The 27,820-nt window shown below is 37.9% G+C and overlaps 2 protein-coding genes across 5 annotated transcripts in view; one reads left to right on the top strand and one right to left on the bottom strand.

The window, feature by feature from the left end:
- The window catches only part of khdrbs2 (KH domain containing, RNA binding, signal transduction associated 2), a 144,649-nt gene that overhangs the window by 34,791 nt on the left and 82,038 nt on the right, over window positions 1–27,820 (top strand). For all 4 annotated transcript variants that reach the window (XR_009827240.1, XR_009827241.1, XM_062058290.1 and 1 more), the window contains exons 3-4: window positions 15,583–15,699; window positions 23,368–23,514. Coding sequence is in view for 2 of the 4 variants with exons in the window: in XM_062058290.1 (XP_061914274.1) it covers window positions 15,583–15,699; window positions 23,368–23,514 (264 nt within the window). In the remaining 2 variants the exon portion in view is untranslated. The remainder of the gene's footprint in view (window positions 1–15,582; window positions 15,700–23,367; window positions 23,515–27,820) is intronic.
- si:dkey-103j14.5 (isoaspartyl peptidase/L-asparaginase) overlaps window positions 1–27,820 on the bottom strand; it is a 108,635-nt gene that overhangs the window by 55,974 nt on the left and 24,841 nt on the right. The gene's annotated exons all lie outside the window — the stretch shown is intronic.

Raw genomic sequence — 27,820 nt, 5'->3', positions numbered from 1 at the left:
TCACTTCACTTCACTTTATTCCACGATGTGCCTGTATTAGCCTCGTCTGAACTCTCGACATTCCCCGCTTGCTCTGCCGCCCTTCTATGACGTCATCAATAGTTGGCTCTGTTGGCAACAGCGGAGGATAAATACCCCATAAACAGAGGATAGAGAAAAAGAAGGAACTTATTGACTACGGCGCGGGCTATAATGGCGGACTCGCGCAAATTTTTAGGACTTATGCAGATCCCAAATACACAACAGCGGGTACCAATAGGTAAGAAAAGTTGGTTTTGCATAATAGGATGAAACAAAATGCCAGATAACATGTCTCCTAATAGGTGCCATTTTGGGATCCTTATACACACATCATAACAATACCCGAATGTTGAAGCACAGCTTTGTAGCCCACTAAAGTCGTACTAAAACATTTTGAGAGATTTTATTTATTGGCAGTGTAATGTTCTATATTCTCAATGAAACATCAACGTTTTGGGCTTGGTTGCTAACCTGTAGTGTACTTGCTCGAAGGTTAGATTTATTAAACAGGCGTCAGTCAACCTGCAGCGCACATGTATCTCTTATGTGGGACTGCCATCTACCGGTCACACTTACCATTACACCATGTACTAAATAAAACCGCTTTTAGGTCGGTAAGCACAACCAGAGAGCCACACTGTCGATTTTTGAAAAAATGAAAGGATTTTAGTTGCGCCTTTTAGTCCCAAAACTACAGTGTTATGAATAAATTAGTGCTTAATTTGGAATCAAAATAATGCTGACAATAATTTTGTTTTGCTGCAATAATTGTATAGCCCAGCAAAAATGTGGTATCGACCCAGGCCACTGTCACCTCTTGTCTGTGGATATAGGCGATGGTAACTGCATATCTCACAAATATATCATTTCATATATCTCATTTTGGTGCCATCAAATTAATAGTAATTAATAGTTAATTGTAATCTTTCTATTACCTATGTCTAAAATGAGCCACTCACGACACTTGATGCCCAACCTACATACAATTAACTGGCTTCTTTTTATTTCCCACTTTCCCTTTTGTCATTGTCTCTTTGAGTATTCAATAAGGTCCTGTCTTGGTGGTGCAGAAATAGAGAAATTTACAGGGCCTCATAAATCTGTTCGGGCGGCTCTTGGACGTGTGGCAGGGCCCATTCTTGCTTACAGCAGCCACACCGCCTGAATGTAATTAAATGTACATTTAATGACATTATTACTTGGGAGAACTCTTCTGCATAGTTTCCGATATGCTGAATTGGTGCATGGAAGATTAATGTCATCTTGTCTCGGAAGAACCTATAATCCCATTTAGTCTTAGTAATGCACTACACAAGAGTCGAGGGCCGGATGCTTTACTACTGCTGCATCTTGGGATGCTTGAATGGAGGCGAGACATTGTTGATAGTTCCATTTGTGCTCTTTTTACTGTCCAAATGTCTGCAGTGGAAAAGGTCCACTGTGCATGCTGGCAGCATGAAGGAAATCCATCTTCATGAGAGTCAGTTGGGGCGTAGAATGTACATCTGCTGTGAGAAATGCTGATATGTACCATCTGTGTGAGAGGGGCCTCCATAATGGAACATGAAGGGTTCATTTGCAAAAAACAGACCAGTGGGATCGTTTGTTGAAAGGGGTCATACTACGATTTTTTTCTACTTTTCAAACATTTCATTGTAGTGTAGATCAGTGGTCCCCAACCACCAGTCCGGGGACGCATTTGCTACCGGGCCACACAGAAACAATAATTAATTTATAAACTACTGCATTCTTTCCGACTTAACTTTTGTCTGTACCACAGCTCTTAGGCGCCGGCCTAGGGGCTCTCTGGAGCTATTTCAAAAATGAATGAAAAATGGAAATAAATTGGGGAAAAATATACACTACCGTTCAAAAGTTTGGGGTCACCCAAACAATTTTGTGGAATAGCCTTTATTTCTAAGAACAAGAATAGACTGTCGAGTTTCAGATGAAAGTTCTCTTTTTCTGGCAATTTTGAGCGTTTAATTGACCCCACATATGTGATGCTCCAGAAACTCAATCTGCTCAAAGGAAGTTCAGTTTTGTAGCTTCTGTAACGAGCTAAACTGTTTTCAGATGTGTGATCATGATTGCACAAGGGTTTTCTAATCATCAATTAGCCTTCTGAGCCAATGAGCAAACACATTGTACCATTAGAACACTGGAGTGATAGTTGCTGGAAATAGGCCTCTATACACCTATGTAGATATTGCACCAAAAACCAGACATTTGCAGCTAGAATAGTCATTTACCACATTAGCAATGTATAGAGTGTATTTATTTAAAGTTAAGACTAGTTTTAAGTTATCTTCATTGAAAAGTACAGTGCTTTTCCTTAAAAAAATAAGGACATTTCAATGTGACCCCAAACTTTTGAACGGTAGTGTATTTTTTGTTTTAATATGGTTTTTGTAGGAGGACAAACATGACACAAACCTCCCTAATTGTTAGGAATCTCCCTGTTTATATTAAATATGCTTCAGCGTAGGGCTGGGCGATATATCGATATACTCGATATATCGCGGGTTTGTCTCTGTGCGATATAGAAAATGACTATATCGTGATATTCGAGTATATGTTCTCACGCAGTTGCTTTTAGCTGCGGGCATTAAACTGCATGCGTTTCTCCCTCTATCTGGTCTCTTCTTCTTACAGAGACTTAAAACAAGCGCACCTTCTTACATACGTCACATGTGCAACGTCACACGCTCCCGCAAAGCAGAGAGGTAGCGACATGGTAATGTTAGCTGTGATGCTAACGGAGTGGTGCGGGTGGTAATACGAGAGAGAGAAGGTGCAAATCTGGTAACAAATGGAAGAAGAATTAATTCCTAAGAAAAACAGCCCGGGATCCATCGTCTGGCGGTGGTTTGGCTTCAAGCGGGAATATGTTGAACAAAAGCGTTGCTACTAAAAGTAGCAGCACTGGAAATTTGTAACATTATTTGAAAAGTCACCCGCTAGAGAATGAAGAGTGCTTCAAACTCCGCATGTCAACATCTCCGTTCGGTGCAAAACCCACAAAATGCCCAAGCAACCATTACAACATCAACACCGTATGACATATACTATTTGATATGCAGCTCATTTTTATGTGACACTTATTGAAATATCTTGTGTGACATCATGCACAAAAGTGCACTTTATTTGTTTGTAACTATTGTAGTGGCGTTCTGTACAAAAAGTGCACTTTAATTTAGTGTTGTTTTGATTTGTCATCTTAGTGACATTATACACAAAAGTGCACTAATAGCTTGTTTTAAAATGTCTTTGACAATCTTGCACTTTCTGTTTTAGAAATGACATGAATTTTTGTGCCACTGCTTAATAACTGTTTAATAAATACAGTATTGCTAAATTGACTTAGTTGTGATTTCCCTCTCTGCATGAAAGTTTAAAATGAGCATATATTAATGCAGTATGAACAAGAATGTTTTAATGTAGACACATAGAATCATCATACTGCTGTGATTATATGCATCAAGTGTTCATTCAAGGCTAAAGCAAAATATCGCGATATATATCGTGTAACGTGACATGGCCTAAAAATATTGAGATATTAATAAAAGGCCATATCGCCCAGCCCTACTTCAGCGATTAGAGACTATTTGGCGAGCGCCGTTTTGTCCTACAACTTTCTCCGACTTTCTAAGACGTGTTTTATGCCACTCCTTTTTTGTCTCATTTTGTCCACCAAACTTTTAATGTTGTGCGTGAAGGCACAAAGGTGAGCTTTGTTGATGTTATTGACTCGTTGGAGTGCTAATCAGGCATATTTGATCAGTCAATCAAAGTTTACTTATACAGCCCTAAATCACAAGTGTCTCAAAGGGCTGCACAAGCCACAACGACATCCTCGGCTCAGATCCCACATCAGGGATCGATGCTAACATGCTAGTTAGGCTAGCTGTATGTACATATTGCATTATGCCTCGTGTGTAGGTATATTTGAGCTCATTCAATTTCCTTTAAGTCCTCTTAATTCAATTTATATTTGCATGTCTCATAACACATTTTCTGTATGTAAAATTGGCTGCATTTGTCATAGTTGTTTGTGTGCCATGTTGTTCCAGACCACAGCAAACGTTAACCAGCTAACAAAGATTGTAATAAATCCATTAGAAGAAGACAGCCTGACGTTTCCTTTAAATTGGACACACACATCTATACCTTTGGCCTTTCTAAGACAGTAATTCCCAGGAATTAACTCACCCTCTGAGAACCCACCATTGTACTAATGGTTTCTAATGTTGTAAAAATGTGTAGAATAAATATGACATTTCAACATTTCTGTCAACAAAGATTTGCGTCAGCCTGCGACACATCGTCATTTTGATAGTAGGCTAATATAGACACTTACATCATGTGTTGTCTTCATTATAACACTTAAACAAGGCTTTTAATTTATTGCGGCTCCAGACAGATTTATTTTTTTGTATTTTCGGTCCAATATGGCTCTTACAACATTTTGGATTGCCGGCCCCTGCACTAAACACACCAATAAGCTTGTTAATAGATGTATATTACAACTCCTTTGTTATAGTACATGGGACAATGCACATTAATGGACATTGTCCATTGCCAAAGGCAAATTTTTCATGCTCAATTTTTTGCTGTTTTTATCTGCCACACGTAGAAAGCCGGTCCGTGAAACCGGTCCCTGGTGGAAAAAAGGTTGGGCAACTATGGTTTAATCAATACAATGAAACACAAATAAACATATCAGGTCAACTTGTTTTTCTCTCCTGGTACTTTAAATGTGTCAGTAGACTGGCTATAGAAGCGCTAAAACTAGCTAGTAAATAGAATCACCCATAAAATTGCGCATCCTGAAGAGATGGTCAGAAAGGGGCTTAAAGACTATCTGTAAAATAATCTTTGCTAAATTTTAAAAACAAATTATGTTATCTAGACCAGGGTTCCACCTACCCTTTTTCCACCAGGGAACAGTTTAATGCATTATTTTCACGGACCGGCTTTCGACGTGTGGCAGATAAAAACTGCAAAAAAATTAGCATTAAAAATTAACCTTTGACTACAATCTGGCACATTAACATTTTATATGTCCATTAATGTGCATTGTCCCATGTACTATAACAAAGGAGTTGTAATATACATCTATTAACAAAGTTATTGGTGTGTTTAGTGGGACAGGCGAAAGTTAAGTCGGAGAAAATGTGGTAGTATATAAATAATTATTGTTTCTGTGTGTGCGGTACTGGTCCCCGGACTATTTGAAAATACCCTCTAAAATGCCACAAATTCAGTCAGCCATTTTGAATATTCCGCTTCGAACACCTTCGGTAATTTCCACAGATTTCAACGTCACTGGAGTAACGCTTCTGCACTCTGACCATTTTATCATATCAGTCATACAGAAAATGCGCAAAAATAGGAAAGAGATGTGGTGTTTATCATTCACGCTTACACGTCCCGAGGTGGCGAAAAAGACACAAAAAGATGCTCTGCAGCAACCTTTTTTTAACCCTTTGTGAGGATTGTGATTCAATTTTCGTCTCAAAGGAATGTCAGTCAACATCCCAGCGAGAGTGGAAATATTACATTATATTGGTTTTATTATGGTTTAAAACAGTCAGTTTGTATGTTTAGCACCTAGCAATGGTGTGGATGACTAGTGTCACAATAAAGTTGCATCCGCCGGGTAGGAGTAAGCTTTCTAAAATGTTTTGCTCATCCTCTTTGTTTTCGGGCTCAAAAATATAAGGTTCTGGATCATAATTTTTCCAAAAGTAATCATTGTTGGCTCTCACAAAGTCTGCTTGATTAGCATTGCTGTTGATGGGGAAGGGCTCTGTGGTTCCTCACGTGACTGGCTTCCTCATTATCTCATAAAATGGCTCGGGAATCTTTGTGAGATTGATGCTATTTTCATATCTATTTATTCGCAAACCTTGGAAGTCTTTTGGTGTCATTAATAAGATATATATTCTAATAGCTTTAATATAGAGGCAACTTCTTCTTCCACTCGACTGGTACTTTAAGTTAGAACTACAGTATACACTACTTTGTATTAGAAATGGCAACAGCGGATGCATATGTATGTAAAGCCAGTCTGCACCACAACAAGAGGATAGAGTAAAAGAAGGAACTTATTGACTACAAAGTTGGACTACAATGGGTAAACTTTACCATGTATAGAGATATCCGCTGATGTCACCAATGGGACATGGGAAAATGGGAAAAACGTCACAAGTTGGGCAAATTCCAAACGGCTCTTTTGGAGGACGTATGAAGAAAGGCAAGATTGTTTTATAAATATCTACACTATTCCTCCATGGTTTTATTTACAATTTTCGGGACTTATGCAGATCCAAAATACACAAAAACAAGTACCAATAGGTAAGAAAAGTTGGTTTTGCATAATAGGCCCCCTTTAAGGTGGTATTTATACTCATTCAGGACATCAGTCACAGGGCCCATTGTTAGGCTGTGAGTGCCCTCAGAGGGCCGCCAAGTCTGGTGCTAAAGTCATAGAGAAGTTTCTTCAATGCAAAAATGACAACTAAAGTGGTCAAGCTGCATTTTCATTTGCACTTTATTTTATTGACAGTTTAGTTTAGAAACATATTCATTATTCACTCAAATTATCTGTTTTATCACAACATCATTGTATGTAAACTTATTTTGCGTCAGTTACTTATGAGTCCCTTCTTATGCAGTAGATTTGGTTAGTACTAGGGATGTCCGATAATGGCTTTTTGCCGATATCCGATAATCCGATATTGTCCAACTCTTAATCACTGATACCGATATCAAGCGATACAGATATCAACCGATACCGATATATATACAGTCGTGGAATTAACACATTATTATGCCTAATTTGGACAACCAGGTATGGTGAAGATAAGGTCCTTTTTTTTTTTAATTAATAAAATAAAATAAGATAAATAAATTAAAAACATTTTCTTGAATAAAAAAGAAAGTAAAACAATATAAAAACAGTTACATAGAAACTAGTAACTAATGAAAATGAGTAAAATTAACTGTTAAAGGTTAGTAGTATTAGTGGACCAGCAGCGCGCACAATCATGTGTGCTTACGGACTGTATCCCTTGCAGACTGTATTGTTATATATTGATATATAATGTAGGAACCAGAATATTAATGACAGAAAGAAACAACCCTTTTGTGTGAATGAGTGTAAATGGGGGAGGGAGGCTTTTTGGGTTGGTGTACTAATTGTAAGTGTATCTAGTGTTTTTTATTTTGATTTAATTAAAAAAAACAACAATAAAAAACGATACCGATAATAAAAAAAACGATACCGATAATTTCCGATATTACATTTTAAAGCATTTATCGGCCGATATTATCGGACATCTCTAGTTAGTACTTATTTTTCTAATCAGCCTGACATAACTCTAAAGTTTGTGTTAAATGAATAATATTTGTGATAACACATAGTTTCTGTTCCGAACGGCTGGAAGGTGTGTTCCGAGCAAGACCCCAAAAATGTAAAACAGGCAGCCGGGAGTAAATTGAAAAAATATATAATTACAAAACATTGTGCAGCAAGGAAGTGCACAAAATAGCAAAAGCAACAAAGAGAACTGAAGCACAGAGGTTGCGGGAAACTACTAAGCAAAGATTAGGTTTCAGAGAATGTTCAATGATCAAGCAGGCAGGCATATACACTATATTGCCAAAAGTATTTGGCCACCCATCCAAATGATCAGAATCAGGTGTCCTAATCACTTGGCCCGGCCACAGGTGTTTATAATCAAGCACTTAGGCATGGAGACTGTTTCTACAAACATTTGTGAAATAATGGGCCGCTGCCAGGAGTTCAGTGATTTCCAGCATGGAACTGTCATAGGATGCCACCTGTGCAACAAATCCAGTCGTGAAATATCCTCACTCCTAAATATTCCAAAGTCAACTGTCGGCTTTATCATAAGAAGCCACGAAGTGGTAGGCCACGTAAACTGACAGAGAGCTGTCAGCGGATGCTGAAGCGCATAGTGGAAAGAGGTCGCTGACTTTCTGCACAGTCAGTTGCTACAGAGCTCCAAACTTCATGTAACCTTCCAATTAGCCCACGTACAGTACGCAGAGAGCTTCATGGAATGGGTTTCCTTGGCCAAGCAGCTGTATCTAAGCCATACATCACCAAGTCGGATGCAGTGGTGTAAAGCATGTCGCCACTGGCCTCTAGAGCAGTGGAGACGCCTTCTCTGGAGTGATGAATCACGCTTTTCCATTTGGCAATCTGATGGACGAGTCTGAGTTAGGAGATTGCCAGGAGAACGGTACAATTCGGACTGCATTGTGCCGAGTGTGAAATTTGGTGGAGGAAGAATTATGGTGTGGGGTTGTTTTTCAGGAGTTGGGCTTGGCCCCTTAGTTCCAGTGAAAGGAACTTTGAATGCTCCAGGATACCAAAACATTTTGGACAATTTCATGCTCCCAATCTTGTGGGAACAGTTTGGAGCGGGCCCCTTCCTCTTCCAACATGACTGTGCACAAGTGCACAAAGCAAGGTCCATAAAGACATGGATGACAGAGTCTGCTCTGGATGAACTTGACTGGCCTGCACAGAGTCCTGACCTGAACCTGATAGAACATCTTTGGGTTTGAATTAGAACGGAGACTGAGAGCCAGGCCTTCTCGACCAACATCAGTGTGTGACCGTCACCTCATCAATGCACTTTTGGAAGAATGGTCGAAAATTCCCATAAACACACTCCGCAACCTTGTGGACAGCCTTCCCAGAAGAGTTGAAGCTGTAATAGCTGCAAAAGGTGGACCGACATCATATTGAACCCTGTGGGTTAGGAATGGGATGGCACTTCAAGTTCATATGTGGGTCAAGGCAGGTGGCCAAATACTTTTGGCAATATAGTGTATATAGGAGCCTGACTGGCATCTAAGAACAAGTGTGTCCTGATTGCCAAACAGGGACAGGTGTGGGAGCTACTGCTCATTGCAAAACAGAGGAAGTGACAATACAAAATAAGAGCACCGGACAGGAACTTAAACACCACACAAACGGGAAAAAACAACACAAGTCCAAAACAATCACACGAGTGTGACAGTTTTAAATTATTGACAAGGTTGTAAACTGTAAGTATATCATATATGATTATTGAGTACGATTAAAATCAAGAGTAAGATTAGTAATTCAGTGTTAATATTTGAGTGTAGGGGAAAACTTGTGCCCCAAGGTCAAAAAGGTTAAGAACCTTGTTGTGTGCAGTAATTATAATAATTTTGCAAGTTATAATTGTTATTTTGTGGTTCCCACAATATTTGATTTATTAGAATTATGGGAAAATAAGTCTCTGGGCATCCAACACACAACTTCTATCTCTAAGAAAGACATTAAAGGCTTTAGTAATGTACTCTTTCAATGCCTCACACGCTACTAAGGTTTTAAATGAAGTAAGTCGACAATGTTTAACGTGTCCTTCACACACCCTAAAACATTAATCCTGTTTAAACTGATATTTGGAATAATTCAATCGTTGGTGCAGTCTCAGTAAAGTGATTAAAATACACAGGACAGACTACACTTCTGTACAAATGCTAAATGGTATTTTTCAAACAATATCTGTGTTTTCTTGCTGTTTTGTTGTCTCAAAACATAATGGAAGATTGCAAAAAAAACTCTCAAATGCCAATCAAAGTCTTTTCACCACACAAATAACATTAAGCCTTCAGAATAGGTAATGTGACACATAATGACACTGCGGCTTTTAAAGACCAATTTATATTAGATTCAAATCAAACTAGAGGGGTGTTGTATCGTGTCACATTTCCAATTGCGTCCATCTGTCATGTGGACGTGTGTGTTTTGTGTACCTCTTGCTGTAAAACGTGATGGATTACAGTTGGTGTCGTTTTTGCAGGCTGCCAAAATTATGTGGTTCCTCAAGTAGTCATACTACAGTTGAGGGGTTGATTTTGACAGTTAACCTGTCATATTTTTGTAATAGGATGCACAAAGTCCGTACTCGGGAAGCATTCTGTAAACTCTACCCCTATATTCTTTATCTTTGTGCACAGGTTTCCGCTGAAAACCAAGTGCAACAGTTTAACAAGCTGGTTTTGCACGCAGGTTATGCCTGTACACGTACAGCTCCTGACATATTAATTTATATTATGCCCTCGTGAATGGCATCACTTTTGAATACATCCATCCTGAGTTATGGTGACCTTTAGATAGCGCTGCAGCAGTGCTGTGCTTGTAGCAAAATTAAATTTTTGTCCGTGTCCCATAGAAAAGCTGATATTACGGAAAGGTGTTTTGCTTAGATAAGTGCTGAGGCACGCATGTTGTGAATTAAACAGAAGCACATAGTATAGTGTAGTGCTGTGTGACGATTGCCTCCATCGCCTTAGAAAATGTCTCCGTTTTCTTTGACACTGAGGCAATATGTGGCAGTGATTTGGAATGGTGTAAAAACATTTTTTAAAAAGCATTACTTGTCTGACTGTGTCAATCAAAATTTCAGCATAATCTTTGTGAAAGCGGAATGTTTCATTACAGCTCTTGTATTGAATTCCATTACACTGGTGCATCCCTATATCATCCTTCCCTCTAATATCTCCATAGCTATCATTATCGAGACAGCAGGGGGCACATTGTATCATTTCAAACCTCATTTAACAGCGGTACCTTGCCCCCCATACAAAGCCCAAATTGCTCGCCATGGAGCTGCAGAGTTGCTCCAAACATTAACTTAATGAAAACATGCCACTCTCCTTCTAATGCCCAGCAAGCGTGTTCCCACCATCGCCGCCATGACCATCTGGTGTTCACCTCCCTGCCAGAAAAGGCAAAGTCCTGTCAAAGCAGCCCCTCTAAAGGTGCCTTAATTACGCTCATCAGAGGACCGGTGAGGACTGCAGGGAGGCTTTTATTTTCTTAAGGACGATTTCATCTCCGCGTCCCCTGACGCTCAGTGGCGATGTTAATGTTGGGGAAACCAGCTGAGTGTGCAGTTGTCGAGAGTTGAGTCGCAGCAGCCACACAGCTGGCACAGGAGTTATTAGCAGCTCGGCCTCAGCGGGAAAGGGTTGTTTTGTGGGAAGGTTAATATCGTTTGGTTAGGCTTGGCTCGGACTAGCGAAAGAGTTAGTGGGTGGTTGACCACCTGTTCAGCTCTGGGGGAAGTCTCTTCATAATGAGGGCAAACAATTGAAGGTCAAATGCAGTCGGATTTTATGAAACCTTAGTCGAACTTCAATCAGTTAGGTAGACTACACCAGTGTTTTTCAACCTTTTTCGAGCCAAGGCACATTTTTTTCATTGGAATCGATTGAATGCCCTGAGATTACAATGACCTGGATGAATGACAACATTCATAGAGATGTTTACTCAAAGGTAAAACTGCTATACTATACAGATAATTATCATATTTAGTATTTACAATAATTATCCTCAAAATTCAATAATTTGAACCTTTTGTATGATAATTTGTCATTTCCTATTTGGCAGCCTTGACCCCCACCAACGGTTGGTTGGGTACTGATCATAGGGCATCGATTAGGACTGTGTAGACATTCCATTTCTCCTGGAATCATTGAACTTTATGAACGTCAATTCCTAGTTTTCATGCCAAGTCCGTCGACCGGAAGTAATAGCTAAACAGCTAACTGTCTAACTGTTTATCTCCATACACCGTGGAAAGCCTCTTCCCTAAGTCAATAGTCCTCCATTGCGGCAAATAAACTACATTTCTTTGAAGTTTTATTATCACTACAGGACAAGGTTACACACAGAGAAAAAGCAAGCAGGAGCAGGAAAGATCATCGCTAAGCTAGTTGCTAAACTACCTTGAACCAACACAAGAAATAAGTGCATAGTAAAGTTCAAGAGGTGTAGATGGAAGCACGGTACAGCAAAAAGTAAAAAGCTTTTAACGGGAAATTAACAAGTAAATTAATAAGAGTCTCGAGAAAAGATAAAACAGCAATAGGCGTTGGCTGCTATGCTGTTGTTTAGCAAACACTGCTAGACACCGGTAAGGGGAAGACGGATCAATCCATAAATACATACTGTTGATACCATAGGTAGTATCAGTAGATATTGGAGTGTAGGGCTACAGCTGTCGATTATTTCAATATCAACTAATATAGGCTGACCATATTCTGAAATCCCAAAAAGAGGACACATATATGCGTGCCAAGGCGGACAGCACGCCAAGGCCGGGACTAGGTGAAAATTTGCCAATGATACTCGAACTTGCTTCATAAGTAATATATTTATTTAAATAAAGCATTTTTTCTCCTATGTTGACAGTAGTGTTGGCGCTAGGAATTTTCAAAATGGGGTCCCAGGGACCCCATCAAATCATACAAATGGGGTCCCACAGTAAATTTTTGGGGTACCACTTTTTTGTAAGCGTTTTGAAAACAAATGACAAATGTATGCATTATCCTGTTATATCTCACATTCTATGTTGTGTTTTGGAAAAAGGTTGTCATAAACGAGCTCTCGCCCTGCACAGCTGTTTTGTGCTTTGTAGTGTCGATATGGGCTTGTAGATCTTTATTTGCCACAGATATACACGTTCCTGCTTTGCACACAGTGCATTCTGCTTCCCATGTGTCACGGCCAGGACAAAACACAAATACTTTTTCCGTAAATCATCCGTGAAGTTGCATTTACTTTTCGGCATTTCTTGTTTTCATGTCTGTCTCCACTCACTAGCTCTCTCGCTCTGTGTCTCTGCCCCTCCCTCACGAATGTTTCTGCGTACGCACCTTCACAGCTTGTTTTGTTTAACCCCTTCTTAACTTAACCCTAGAGTCTAGGGTCGGCAACCTTTAGCACTCAAAGAGCCATTTTGACGAGTTTCACAAATGAAAGAAAACAATGGGAGCCTCAAAACTCTTTTGAAATGTAAAATGAAATAACACTGTATACAAAGCTTTTTATTGCTTTGTGCTATGTTTAAACCATGGGTCTAAGACACACGCCCCGGCCCGCACTTTAATATGACAGTTTAAAGTTAGTGCGGCCCGCGAGATTTACATGAATGGCGTTCAACAGCGTCACAGTTGCCAATCTTCCCACTTTTCCCGGGAGACACCCGAAATTTGGGCGTGATGGCACTGCCTTTAGCGCCCTCTACAGCCTGCTTAAACAGCTTACCTGCTCAAATACATGTTGAATGCAACCTCTGCTTGCACTCGGATGTGACAGCAAAGCGTACTTGCTCAGCAGCCACACAGCTTACACTGACGGTGCCCGTAAATAACAACTTTAACACTGTTACGTTACAAATATGCGCCACACTGTGAACCCACACCAAAAAAGAATGACAAATACATTTCTGGAGAACATCCACACTGTAACACAACATAAACACAACACAACAAATACCCAGAATCCCATGCAGTACTAACTCTCCCAGTCTACATTATACGCCCCCGCTAGCACCAACCCCCCCACATTCACCCCCCCCCCTCCCTCCGTGCGTCGGTTGAGGTTAGAGAGTTAGGGCTGCATGGGATTCTGGGTATTTGTTGTGTTGTGTTTATGTTGTGTTACGGTGCGGAAGTTCTCCAGAAATGTATTTGTCATTCTTTTTTGGTGTGGGTTCACAGTGTGGCGCATATTTGTAACGTAACAGTGTGGAAGTTGTTTTATACGACCACCGTCAGTGTAAGCTGTGTGGCTGTTGAGCAAGTATGCCTTGCTGTCTCTCACGAGTGCAAGATAAAGCTTCATGCAACGTGAGACCGGGCTGGCATGCTGTTTGTGCAAGTAATAGAGGATAATATGTGCAGTGCCATCACGGCACGCCCTTAATTTAGTTGTTAGGGGTTGCCGATCCCTGCCCAAGACGTACATTGAAAATACACGCAACCCTAATTCAAAATGCCGGACATTTGAGGCATTTAAAAAACCCCGCCCGGACACCCCCGCAAAAGAGGACATGTCCGGGGAAAAGAGGAGGTATGGTCAGCCTAACTAATATATCGATTAGTTTGTTTGATTAATAGAGTAATTGGATAAAACACTTTATAGTGTCAATGCATATTTAAAGTTAAAGGCACTTCATGCGGTCTGGATTTTATAAATTTGTATTAGTCACTCATTAAAAAATTAATCGAAGCAACAGAATATAAACTGAAGCTTTTTTCTAATCGTTGCAGCCCTACTAGAGTGATTATAACGATATGTGTAATTTCTCAAATTGTCTTCTTCTGGTTGTTTTTGTTATTGTTTACAAACTCACAAAATAATTTCCTGGACACAGGAGGACTTTGAAGGTGAAAACCAAAGGCTTTCAATGAGTATTAGATAGTAGTTTTTGCTTTTGTTTAGTTATTGTGTATGATTTACTTTGTTTTGCTCAAAATATTGTAAAAGAATATAAAAAACTATTTCAAATATTGTGTTGACATTGTTACACTGCTAATAGCATTCACCAAGAATAAATATAAAAATCACAGTTAATGCATGTGATTGGTTTTGCTGATTTCACGCATGCATGATTGGTATTAGAATCGGCAGAATACATCTCTGATCCAAATACCTGTATTTTGAACACATTAACAAGATAATATGTGTAATTGTTTTTGTATGAGATTTTCAAAAATAAAGTGAAACCTTTTTGAAATGTACTACTGTGGAAGGAAAATTCATAACAATCATATTCAAGTTTAAATTAATCATATTGTTATACTGCTTAAAAATAACCTGTGAAAAATTCAAAGTCATTTTGTGACCCTGCCCCTTAAAAGAATCCGAATCGAGAATCGTTAGGAACCGGAATCGAAACAAGGAATTAAAATCGTGCTCAACCCATACCTGCCTCACCCAAACCAGAACAGAACCCTCACCCTAACCAACGAGTTACAACCTACTACTGCCTCCAGCGCCATCTGCTGACACTTGTAGTGCACTGCCCCATTTGTCCCCCAATGCAAAATTGCTGCTGTTCAAGTGATTACAAGAAACATTTCTCCATCTGAAAACAAGTTGGTGCACCGTTAGAAAGAACCCTTAGGCTTGGATCTGATCGTTTGTCATCTGGATAGTATTGCTTAATTTCCACAGGGAGGAAACTCATTATTTCTGACTTTATCTCAACACATGACCTCTGGAATAGTCTCAGGGATGTTATTGGTTTCAGCCCATGTTCCTCACCTTTCTCCTCTTTGCGTGGCAAAGAGGAGAAAGGTGACCAGCAAGGGCACAGTTCAAGCCAAAGATAGGAGCATTATGTTATGCTGGAGCACTAATGAAAGTCCTGTTCACCTTTAATATGCTACACAAAAAGCACAATTATATTGATTTATTACTGGCTACATTACAGGTTTTTTCCTCCTCATGACGGATGGTCAATGGAATCCGAGATTGTATTGATAAAAGATGACTAATAGCCGGCAAACACCTTTTGCGGTTAACCGTTTTTGCCAAATGGATCACATTTCGTTTCCTTTAGGATATTTTCCAGCCCATGAAAAATACCGGAATACTTTATTTGTCCCCGAGTGTAAATCACCCGTTCATGTCACCGTTCTGATTTTTTTACTCTTGTGACTACGATGTTCTTTTCCCTCCTCTCACTTCTGTCGCAGTTTAATTTTGTTGGAAAGCTGCTGGGGCCTCGGGGAAATTCCATGAAAAGGCTACAAGAGGAAACAGGAGTGAAGATGTCCATCCTCGGAAAAGGGTCCATGAGGGATAAAGACAAGGTAAAATCAATCGATTTGTGTAGAAATATGCTGTATGCCGTTGTTAGCTCATTAAATAGATGGATACAGGAACAAAGACTTTAAGCCAACAACATAATGGAGATGATTAGCTTTATTCTGACTAACATACAGTATGTACCAGAAAACATGTATACTTTTAAAGCATATTGTGTAATTGTCATGTGTGAGTGCAACATAATGAAGCACTTTGCCTCAGTCATTTATCGTGCTGACATGCCATCCCCTGGAGCTAAACTTAGCAGAGCGTGCATGCTTGTTCATAGCAGGTCTCAGTGTCGTCCTATAGGGTTACATTGCTCTTAATGCAGAAGACAACATTCTAACAGAAGGCATCATTGGTCTAAGTCAGGTCTAAGTCATTTTTTTCCCCGTGAGGGCCGCATACAGAAACATATAAGGATGGGGGGCCACTTTGATACATTCTGTAATTAAAGATACTAAAAGAATGCAATGTAGATCAATCCCATGCTAAACTATCTGAACAAACCAGCCACATCTTAGCTTTATGTTATACTGTAAGTAACAAAGCATATTAGAATAAGATCTCATCTAATCTAATCTAATATATACTGTATATATATAGGTTTTTTTTTTGGTCAGAAGAAACCAGAAATAATGAAGCATGGTTGGTTTAAGGAAATGCTAAACAGCCAAGCGCGTAACAGTATCAACTATCAAGTCTGGTTGCGCCATTTTACTGTCTCTCTGTTAATTTTCTACATGAAGTGAGTAGAGAAAATTATAATGAGTGCTGCAGAGAACAAAGAAATTGACGGTAAGACAGGAGTGGTCACCTCAAAAGTATGGCAGTTTTTTTAATATTTTCAAACGGACCGCAGTCCTTCGCCACGCTCATCTGTTCTTTTCAAACCCTTGTCCGTTCCCTATTTGGATGTGCGGAAACAGGTAGGAACTAAAGTGCAGGATTTTACACTCAAGTCGATAGAGTGCGGTCCCATATAACGCAACGTTCTATATAACGAGGTCGTGCTGTGGAACATGAATTTTTGCCCGATTTTTCCACCTGAGTCAATCGTGTTGTTTTTCACCAAATTATCACATATTAACAAACTTTATACATCTTTATTTATGTATATATATATATATATATATATATATATATATATATATATATATATATATATATATATATATATATATATATATATATATATATATATATATCAACCCAGTGATGTCCAAACCTACTGGTGGATAGTGATTGCCCCCTTCTGTGACATAGGGGCACAATCCAGCATTCACGTCACGCCATGTGTGGGTACTATTTACCAAGCAGGTTTAGGCAGCCGACCTACGAACATAACTTTTTCGAAAAGAAAAAAAGTACAAAATAAGGATTTCTTTATAACGCGCTCTGAGGAATAACGCGATCTGTATTTTATGGACGCCAACGACCACGTTATATGGAACATTGTGTATAAATCAAAAGAATAAAAAATTAGAACAAATGTGCTACTTTAAAATAATATTTAGGTCAAATAACCTTCAAATTATAATTACTGCAAAACATAAATTCATTTCAAGTTCAAATTAAATGTTACACAGACCACGTAACTGAAAAAATGTAGTTTTCGGCTTTTTCTGTTCACATTTTCACACCTTGTACTAGATTGTTACACTTGATTAAGCATTTCTTACTTTTTCCTTATTTTTGCAACTTCATTTTAAGAGATTTTGAAGTCTTTATTGTGATTTTAGAATTGTTTACTTTGAGTGTTTTCCATGTTTGTGTTGACATTTCCTTTCCTTTCTGCCTTGATAGCTGAGGAGATTATGATCCAAGAAGGTTACATTTGAAATAAAAATTGTAACATTTAATATATCGTACTTTCCGCCGAGTCCATATTTTTGATAGGTCACTAAAATATCATTATTATCGATATCAACCAATATAAAACACTTACATTGTAATAAGGTTCTCAGCCATATTGCCCAGCACTATCTTGTAGGTAGAATAATTCAGTTAAAACTGTCAATTAACCTTTGTGAGTGTTCTGAACTCCTATTTCCATGACGGTGCTGTACTGAGCTCAGTAATTCTGCCTGATAGCTGAGGACTTGTACTTCTCTAAACAGCAAACTAGCTGGGACTGAATTAACAGCACATCAGTCTTAATGCCCATGATAATATGATAATAAAACCTAATAATGAAGTATCTATTTGTATGGTTGATATTAGTGCAGATCATGCTTGTTCTTGTTTTGAAGGCGTAATGGTCTCCATTACTAACAAACAAACAAACAAAAATAACCACCAGGCTTATTTCACATGCGGGCATTGTCATATTCCCCGATAAGAGTCTATTGGTTGTTTTGTTTTCTTTATTGCTTTGTTTACTTCCTTCGGTTTCAATTGAACTTAAGGAATTTTAGTGCTGACCTGTGGTTTCTGCTTGTTTGCTTGTGCTTAACAAAGGCCTTTAATATTTAATTGGTAAGAGAATAGATGGAATGTAATTGCATCCCAGCAGGAGATGCACTGGATTTTATCATCCATCTACTGCGTCCAAGGTGATTTGTTTTGTCTGTGCAAATAATACAAGTCACCGTTTTACTTGGGTCATGTTCAAACACCACTCAAAAGGTAAGTTGAAGTTGAACCAACCCTACAGTATTGTTGGCAACTTGTTTATTTTATTGAACAATTTTATGTAATAGACATATAGGGTATCATAAACAATCATAAGTAATATTCAGTGATCACTTCATAAGGAGAGATAGTAATCCCTCGGTTAATTTGAACTAGACATAACTGCGGTAAACAATTTTCCTCAAAGTGGGATTATTATTAATAAATTAAATATTCTTTATAGTTGAAGCATAAAAAACCCTTCTAATTAAATTTCTGAACATTGTCAATAAACATGATGCGAGCACGGCGAAATGAAAAAGCATTCTAACTATACTATCAAAGCTTGTGTTGTTGTTAATGTTGTTTACTAGGGTTGTAACGATTGTTTAAATCGATAAATTCGATTAGAAAAAAACTTCGATTTATATTACTTTGCTTTCATTGATTTTTGAACTAACTAAAAATGATCAGTGCCCGGAACTTTAAATAAGCGGACATAGCTTCTGCACGGCCACTGCTATAGAGCTCACATCAGAGCAGTGGCGCGTGGGTGTGTTAATCTGTGTGACAATGAACAGTGCAGAGTTTTTTGTATTCATTCTTATGACGTTTACATGTTAAAAGTGCTATTTCCATACAGATGTTGTGCATTTATTTGAAAAAATTGTTATTTAAACTGTTTTCCCTAAAATAAGCACCGAAGCTTTTAAGTGAGTTTTATCTAATTGCACGATTAATCGAACGATCCAATCGATAGATTATTTGCTTACTAAAATAATCGATAGCTGCAACCCCAAGTGTTTACCCTTAACCTAAAAACGAAAGTCTCACTTGGTGAATATGTTTATCAGTCGCCACAACATACAGTAATACTAGAAAATAAGACACTAATTCCACGGTAACAGATATTTTACATAAATAAAAATTAATTTAACACTTAATTTAAGCGAAAAACATGTACAATATACTTTCAAAAATGTTTTTTTTTTTTAATCTTTGATGTAGTGAAGCCGCAATATTTGAAGCGCAAGGGACGACTGTACGCACAGATGTGAGGATGAGAATGTTAAGTTTGTACTCTTGACATCAAACTTTAAATACAAACTTTAATATTAAAGTGGATTTGGAGAACACTGCAACACACTTTTAAGACAAAATGTTTAAATGCAGAGTTTTATCAGAGCCTTATGAAGTAAGTGTTGTTTTAGTATCACGTTAAAAGTTTCATCTCCAACTTGGAAACAAAGAATTGTGTTTAATCTCGGAGGCCTTGGTGAAGAAGTCTGCCAGTTTTTCAAGGATGTTTTTCGAACGAGTCGACTACAAAGAACGACCCTCAAGTAGTAAGGTCTTCACTCCCCGAGGTGTTTGCCCCTAGCCTTGTCAGCGACACTCTCCAATGTGCCTCAGCCAATATTAAATGTTGTTTTTCTCAGCTAGTTACCTAAAAACTACTTAATTAAAGAGTCTTGACAGCCTGTGTAGCACAGAGGAAACCCAATGCACGTTACCATAATACCGTAGAGCAAGATTTGTGTGTGCGATATTGATTTTTTTTCCACACCCTGACATCCTTTTCAGGATGAGCTGTCACATAAAGGTTGTGTTTGAAAGGCCGACATAAAGGCAAAGTCGGTGTGGTACGCTTGTCTCAACCATCTCAATTCAGCTCTGACCCACTTGGGTCCATCAGCTCGGCAGTAGGGTGATATCTGAGCTGGGAAGGTACATCAATATTACACCTTGTGTTTCTGGATCAGTCGGGTCAACACCGCACTCAGTCAAAGAGAGGCCGCATCACATCTCCTGGACTTTCCACACGACAGAACAAGTGTAATGAGAAATGTGTCGCTGGCTTACCGACTACACACGGGGACAGTAATAATACAACATCTTAGGTTGTTTATAAGACAGAGATAACAAAAAGAACTCTGTTTTCATACCGCACACTTTTCGTAGGATTCAGTATTCACCGAAAATGTTTGCGTGAAGTCTGCCCTGGTTTTCGCCTATTGTCTCGGGTATGGTACGACAAACATTGTGCCTAACAAACCTGTGTTTGCCTGCAAATCAGTCCAAGGACTCAAGTGTCCAAACAACCCTGGTGCCTCAGTCTTGTCACCTTATTTAATACACAGCGTGAGTCCAATTGTCTTTATTACGAACATGCTTCTATTAGCCTGGTCTAAACTCCCCCACCCCAGCTCCGTCGCCTCCTTTGACATCATCTCTGGTTGGTTATGCAGTCCTTTGCAAACTAACACTTACACCACAAGTCTCTGTGCTTTTTTTTATTGAATACGTCTACAAAATAACCCACCTTGGGGCCAAAGAAAGTATAGCAAGTGTCAGCACTTTGATCAAGGAGTTGAGAACATTATCGGATTGAGGAAATAACTCAGATTCAGATTTACTATTGTCATTCAAACATTTACATCAGAGATATATTGCAGAACAAAGTTACGTTGCATTTTCCAAGCCATGACAAAGGGAATAGATCAAATCACCATGAAGAAAATTATAGGATGAATTTCTATCTATGTTTACCAAGAATAGTTTAAATAGCTAACACTACATATTGGAGAAACTCATGGCCAGTAACATACACCTTTTGGAGCCAAATAAACCTGTGCCATATAAACTGTGCCACATATGGTCAGAAGTTATACTCGGCCACATAGGGCTTCAAGTCCAATTTGGGTACACATCAGTCAAGTCTGACAACCACCTGTTCTCACTGTGACTACAACATATAAGGATGCTGGGAACAGATAATGTCTCTCCTGCCATGTCTGTCTGACTATGTCCGTGCAATGTATCTTTGTTTAAATGCTCTGTGATGCCACTATCAATGTGAAAGCAGGAATGATCAGAGCTCGATATAAATTAAATGGTAACTCTCCCATATCGTAGTCTGGTTCCTCATTTGTGTCAAGTCTCTTAATATTACCCACTATCAGAAAATAAGCCAGTTTTAAAAATGTCTTTAAAAAGCTATAAATGAGATAATGTAACAGTGAAACTATTAGGCCAATTGCACTTAGCCTATTCCACGTGAATTGAAATGTATTTCATCAGTTTTAAATACTATAAATAAGCATAACCAGTAATAACAGTAGTAAAAACACTCAACGCAAAGTGTGATGGTATCCATCTCCCCTTACTCCCCCCTGTCTGCTCATCACCATCTATGCTAACAAGCTTTCAATACAGGTTTAAGGAAGATTACATGTTAATTTTTCAATTTCATTCATAATCTATATTTTTACCGTTTGTAAATAAAAAATGATTCTCTATAAATTGTGTTTTTGGGTGTCTAGAATTAAAAGGGGTCATATTATGATATGTTTTCTACATCTAAAACACTTCCTTGTGGTCTACATAATATGTAATGGTGGTTCTTTGGTCCAAATTTTGCATAGATTATGTTTTACAGACCGTTTTCAAGCCGCTTTCTGACCATCTCTTCAGGATGCGCTGTTTTGTGGTTGGCTTTATTTATGTGCCCCAACTTCGACAGCGTCTTCTCCCCGTCAGCCATGTCGTAGTTTTTAGCGCTTCCATATCGAGTCTACTGACAGATAGAGGTTTGAATTATACGCTTCTTTGTTTTAGAAATGGCAACAGCAGAGGATACATGTGCATGTGCGAGCCAGTCTGCCCCACAACAAGAGGCTAGAGAAAAAGAAGGAATTTGTTGACTACAACGTCGGACTACAATATATGGAGATATCTGTTGATCAATTGGAAAATGTCACAATTCAGACAAATTCCAAACAGCTCGTTTGGAGGAAGTATGCAGGAAGGCAATGTTTTATAAATATCTCCGCCATGCCTCCATGGTTTTATTTGAAATTGTCTGGATTTATGCAGATTCCAAAAACACAAAAACAAGTACCAATAAGAAAAGTTGGTTTTGCAAAATACATTTGCTGTGTTTCTCATAGGAACAATTGCTTTAGTATGATTCGGTCTTCATTTGACCTTTTGATACAGATTACTAAATAAAATAGACAAAGTACTGTAACAATTTATGGGGTCCAACAGGTGTACATCCTTAGTCCGGTGCTGTTTAGTTTTGACCCACTTACATTACATCAACATAGCCATGGATTTAATTGATTTTATATGTCAGTGCGTTTTTAAAGACTTCAAATTGATGTGTCTTCTGTAATATTCATATTTTCACCTTTGTTTTTGCTTTTAAACATGTTGCAATCAATATATTCGGATTATCAATGGCTCCAGTGACTTTTAAATCAATAATGTAAAGAATGTCGCACAGAAGTAGCAAATGCAGTCATTGTAATCCCTGACTCAAATCTCCTGAGCTTCTTAGTTTAACCTTACTCAGTGTTCTCATTAACCTTGTTTCCCAGTGTACTACGCAGCCGTTTCATTTCTTTACCTTAATTGACTGCTTTGCCACTATTAGGCGCTCATTTTGTTCAATAGAAGACGGCATTGCAACGGGTTCCTCTTCTGAGGATTTAAAAGGATAGATACATGCTAGGATTTTTTGTGTGTGTTTAAATTATTAATTTGAACTCCTGAGGTGTTCCTCCACAATTGTATTTTTTTTTAAACCAAAAGTTTGATAGAAGACAAAGTTGTATATATGAAAATATTGGCCAGTCATTTGTTTATCTTTACTACACTTGAAATCCTCCAATGTGGTACTAAAAATTATATTCTTATTATTTTGTTCGAGATAAGCGAATTAATAATGTAATAATCTTATTAGATTCGTTAGAAAATACTACACATTAAAAACACCCAAATTTAAAGTTAATAAACTTATTGTTAAATGAATACCCCTGGAAGTATCAATACAATTGACTTTTTAATATACTTTACATTTTCAGTTATTGTTCTTAATTACTATGATTTTTTTTACCTATTAAAATATTTTGCATTATAAAAGTATACTTTTGATTGTTCTCCAGCACTTGACAATGGTAAATGGTGCAGTGATGAGTGGTATCCAGTTTGTGGGGTCTATGCATTGTTTTTGGAATATACATTCTTAAAACTGCTGTCTTTCCATGTCACAGGAAGAAGAATTGAGGAAAAGCGGAGAGGCCAAATATGCCCATCTGAGTCACGATCTTCATGTGTTAATTGAGGTCTTTGCTCCACCGGGTGAGGCCTATTCCCGTATGAGTCACGCCTTAGAGGAGATAAAGAAATTCCTTGTTCCAGTAAGTGAACTGCTTTACATCATTGTTTCAAACCATAACTTAATCCCTTGTAGAAGTTACAAAATAAATTACTTTTGACTTAATAGTTTTAGTGACACAAAGACAAAGTACTTAAGTTTGTTTGCACTGAAGCAATTAGCATTAGTTGGATGTTTTTTTCCTTTAAACCTATACTTACCGAGGAATAAAAGCATTATACTCAGCAATTTAAGTGCAGTATGGAACAATAAACGAATAGGCTGGAGAACTTGGCCATAATTAATGTGCTTGGTTTATAATCGGGCGTCTAAGCTGTAAATATTAATCAAACTTTGCAAATGTGACAAGCTGCACCAGCTTGCTTTATGGGGATCATGCTGTTTCCCCATAATGCTTCAGCTTTCTTATTCAGTGCCAGGAGGATAATGACGCTGCATATGCTCGCAGCACTTTAAACATATATGACTATTAGGCAAAATGAGCCCATCTGTAAAGAAACCATTGATTAAACTAGTGTATGGTTATATTATTATTCAATTCTAAGCCTTGAAATAACCCATAGAGCACTGACTGAGACTATTGTGAAATGTATGTTGATGTATATGTGGTATATGTGTGATCATTATATGAATCAAGCAAACACAAATTGTTCCTAATTACTGCAAGATGTAGTGAAAAAAAAAAAAGTGTTTATTGCAACAAGAGTACTATGTGTAATGGACGACATTGGATTTAGAATATGTATCTACAGCTTATGGTGATAACCATCTATGTCAACCAATTTATCAAGTCCCAATCCACCGTGTTCTTCGGACAGTATTACTAAAAAAAATATTTTTACTAAATATTTTTTCCGCTTAAAATTTGAGACATAAAGGAAACATTTCAATGAAAAATTGGTTCGTTAATGCCAACATATTTTACTGTTAACTTTACTATGACAATGACAAGTGGGTGGGTTGCAGTGAGCTTGTCATGAATTGAATTTTAAATATTGAATTCATATTAAATTATGTACAGGGCACATAAAAGCAAACAACCATTCACACTCACATTCACACAATTTATTCTCCAATTAGCTTAACTGGCATGTAGGGATGTCCGATATAATCGGACTGCCGATATTATCGGCCGATAAATGCTTTAAAAATGTAATGTCCGAAATGATCGGTATTGGTTTCAAAAAGTAAAATGTATGACTTTTTAAAACGCCGCTGTGTACACGGACGTAGGAAGAGGTACAGAGCGCCAATAAACCTTAAAGGCACTTCTTTTGCATGCCGGCCCAGTCACATAATATCTACGGCTTTTCACACACACAAGTGAATGCAACGCATACTTGGTCAACAGCCATACAGGTCACACTGAGGGTGGCCGTATAAACAACTTTAACACTGTTACAAATATGTGCCACACTGTGAACCCACACCAATCAAGAATGACAAACACATTTCAGGAGAACATCCGCACTGTAACACAACAGAACAAATACCCAGAACCCCTTGCAGCACTAACTCTTCCGGGACGCTACAATATACACCCCCCCGCTACCCCCCCTCCCCCACCTTAAAAATGAAAAAAGATTTTGTGATGCTAAAAAATATCGATGTAATCATAGTAGTATCGACTAAATACGCTCCTGTACTTGGTATCATTACAGTGAATGTCAGGTGTAGATCCACCAATGGCATTTGTTTACATTGTGATGCCGGTGAGCTACGGTGTGTAGTGAAGCATGCTTAGCTTTTCCTCGTCCTGCAGGGATGATACTTGTAAGAAATGTACTTTGATTGTTGCTATGGAGACGAGGATTAGTGATTTACTAGTAGCTAAAACACTGCAGACTGTGGCTGGACTTCAGATAGCCATGTCTTAAAGCACCTCTTCCTGAGGGCGTTTCAGTGTTATAGCTTCACCTTTATCAATAGTTTTTAAGCCAAAATGCGTCCTTTCTCCCTTTTCTGTCTACACACTGTGTCTGGAAGTTCTGCAGGAAGTTTTGGATGTGGGAAGACGCAAGAGTAGATGGTATGGTAGGCCTTTAGTATGGTACACATTGACGTGCGGTGATGTTTATGCCCGGTGAGGCACTGTTGCCTTTGGATTTGTTTTTCATCTTTAAATTCATATGCTCTAATCAATGTTAATACAGGTCGCTCATTGAGAGGATAACAAGAAAAAGAAGAAAATAATTCACTTTAATAATAATGTTCTCAAATTCTTCTTAGTAGTAGTGTGTTTACTCTTACAAAATTAAATAAAGTTAAAACAATTTGTTTACCTAACCTTATATTTGTAGCTGAAGTACATGTGCTTATACCTCTCCAGAAAAACGTACTTTGTTGTAAAAGTCTTAATCCCCTTCTGTTTTGTCTGCAAATCCTGTTTGGAGTAGTTTTTGAGCTTGGATATATAATATTCCATCTTGGCAGCCTGATACATTAGTTAATTCAGCAGGGCATTAAAACATCTGTTGCATTTGACTTGTTGCTAACAAAAACCTTCTGTCTGAAAAGTCTCGCAGTATGATTTTGTATTTTATAGTTCGATTAGCAAGGATAAATAACATCCAAATACATTACACGGGATGTAGATTTTACAGTGTACAAAGTCATTGTGTAAAAGGTTTAACTGCTTTTGTGTCTATGCACGCTACATGTACATGTAGCAAGACAGCGGTGAGTGACAAGTCTGAACATCAAACAAATTCCTCAGACTGACAAGCAACTTTTATTCAATATGTTTAGTAATTCAGGCCTCGAATTGTAACTTTTTAAGGTCAAGGCAAGTGTTGCCTTAAAGGAGGGCTCATATTTTAGGGCACCAAGGCAAGATAGAAAAGCACCAAGGAAAACATTATTTTCTTTCGAGGCAGGGGCTCCAAAGCATATATATATATATATATATATATATATATATATATATATATATATATATATATAAATATATATATATATATATATATATATATATATATATATATATATATATATATATATATATATATATATATGAACTTTTAAAAAAAATCATTATTAAAATAAACTTGTCAGCTTTTTGTCATTTCATGATGCCTTTATCTCTATTTTTATATTTTGATAGAGGGAGGTATTTTTTTCATTATTTTTTTTTTTTTTAAAGTTATGTACATTTATATGTACATGTAGATGCTGTATCGGGACAGATCCATTAAGAGTTTGAGCAGAAATATGTCAAATAGGAATTAACTATACACAATAAAACATTAACAAAATGCTGTGTCACATGAATGTTTTTTGAACTAATACCTTTGTGACATGAAAAAAACACAAGGAATGTATAAAAACATTGTGTTTACTTTTTGATATTAAAATAAAACACAAAGCAATTTGGCTAATGAAGATGAAGTCTAATAAACAAGCTCTGTTCTTCTCTTGGTTCTGTACAACAGTTTGGCCAACAAAAATAAAGAGGAGTGACACCTCTCACATCGAATACACAATCTTCACAGCCTTCGTTCAGTTTGATGAGACGACAAAACATTTGAGCTAGTATTGATGTTATTTGAACGCTGATACAGTTTGCAGTTAAATAAAGGAGGAGTGAACATCCCAGTAAACAAACTGAAGACTTTATAAGTCGTGACAACGTTCACGGCACATCAAATAGTTTTGTCCTTCGCTGTATATTTTTAGTGTGGGGACAAGTGTCTCCAATACTGTCCACACTTGTCTCCATCTAAACAGAGCAGTGCACTCTTAAACACACGGCGAGAAACGAGGGAAAATGACGTTAAACCAAGCGCTTGGCTCCGTTTACGCCGAAGGGAAATCTCGGGAAAATTACGTGTCCTTAGTCCGCCATGATTATCAAGCCAAACGACGCTGGTGCGCATGCGCCTGACTTCGTGTTGCCTAAAATGCATTAATAAATAAAGTTTTTTCGGTAAATAAAAAATGAGAGGGCTTACGGCAAATGACAAGGGCGGGCTTTTGCCGCAGTTGCTGAGGTTAAATTTGAGTCCTGGTAATTGTGTTGTGTTAAACCACTAATGGTAACATAAGCCAGTTGATTATTAATTGTATTATTAATTGTACGGAATATGTACTTCACTGTGCAACCTACTAATAAAAGTCTCAATCAATCAATCAATCAATGGTGTTGTTATATTTTTGGTTTTGAAAAATGTAACTGAATAAGTTGCAAACAGTCCATGTGATATTTTGTCAGTAAGAATTGTGTTCACTTCCCGTGTTTTGGTGTATGAATTGCCTTTTTATAATTAGTTTAAAAAATAGTGTTAGTAGAGAAAATGACATATTGTGTAGCAATAGATTGATATCATATA

This window comes from Entelurus aequoreus, linkage group LG09, assembly GCF_033978785.1.
Source record: "Entelurus aequoreus isolate RoL-2023_Sb linkage group LG09, RoL_Eaeq_v1.1, whole genome shotgun sequence".
Taxonomy (NCBI): domain Eukaryota; kingdom Metazoa; phylum Chordata; class Actinopteri; order Syngnathiformes; family Syngnathidae; genus Entelurus; species Entelurus aequoreus.
The sequence above is the reverse complement of the archived record's forward strand: the minus strand, read 5'-3'. Positions and strand labels throughout refer to the sequence as shown.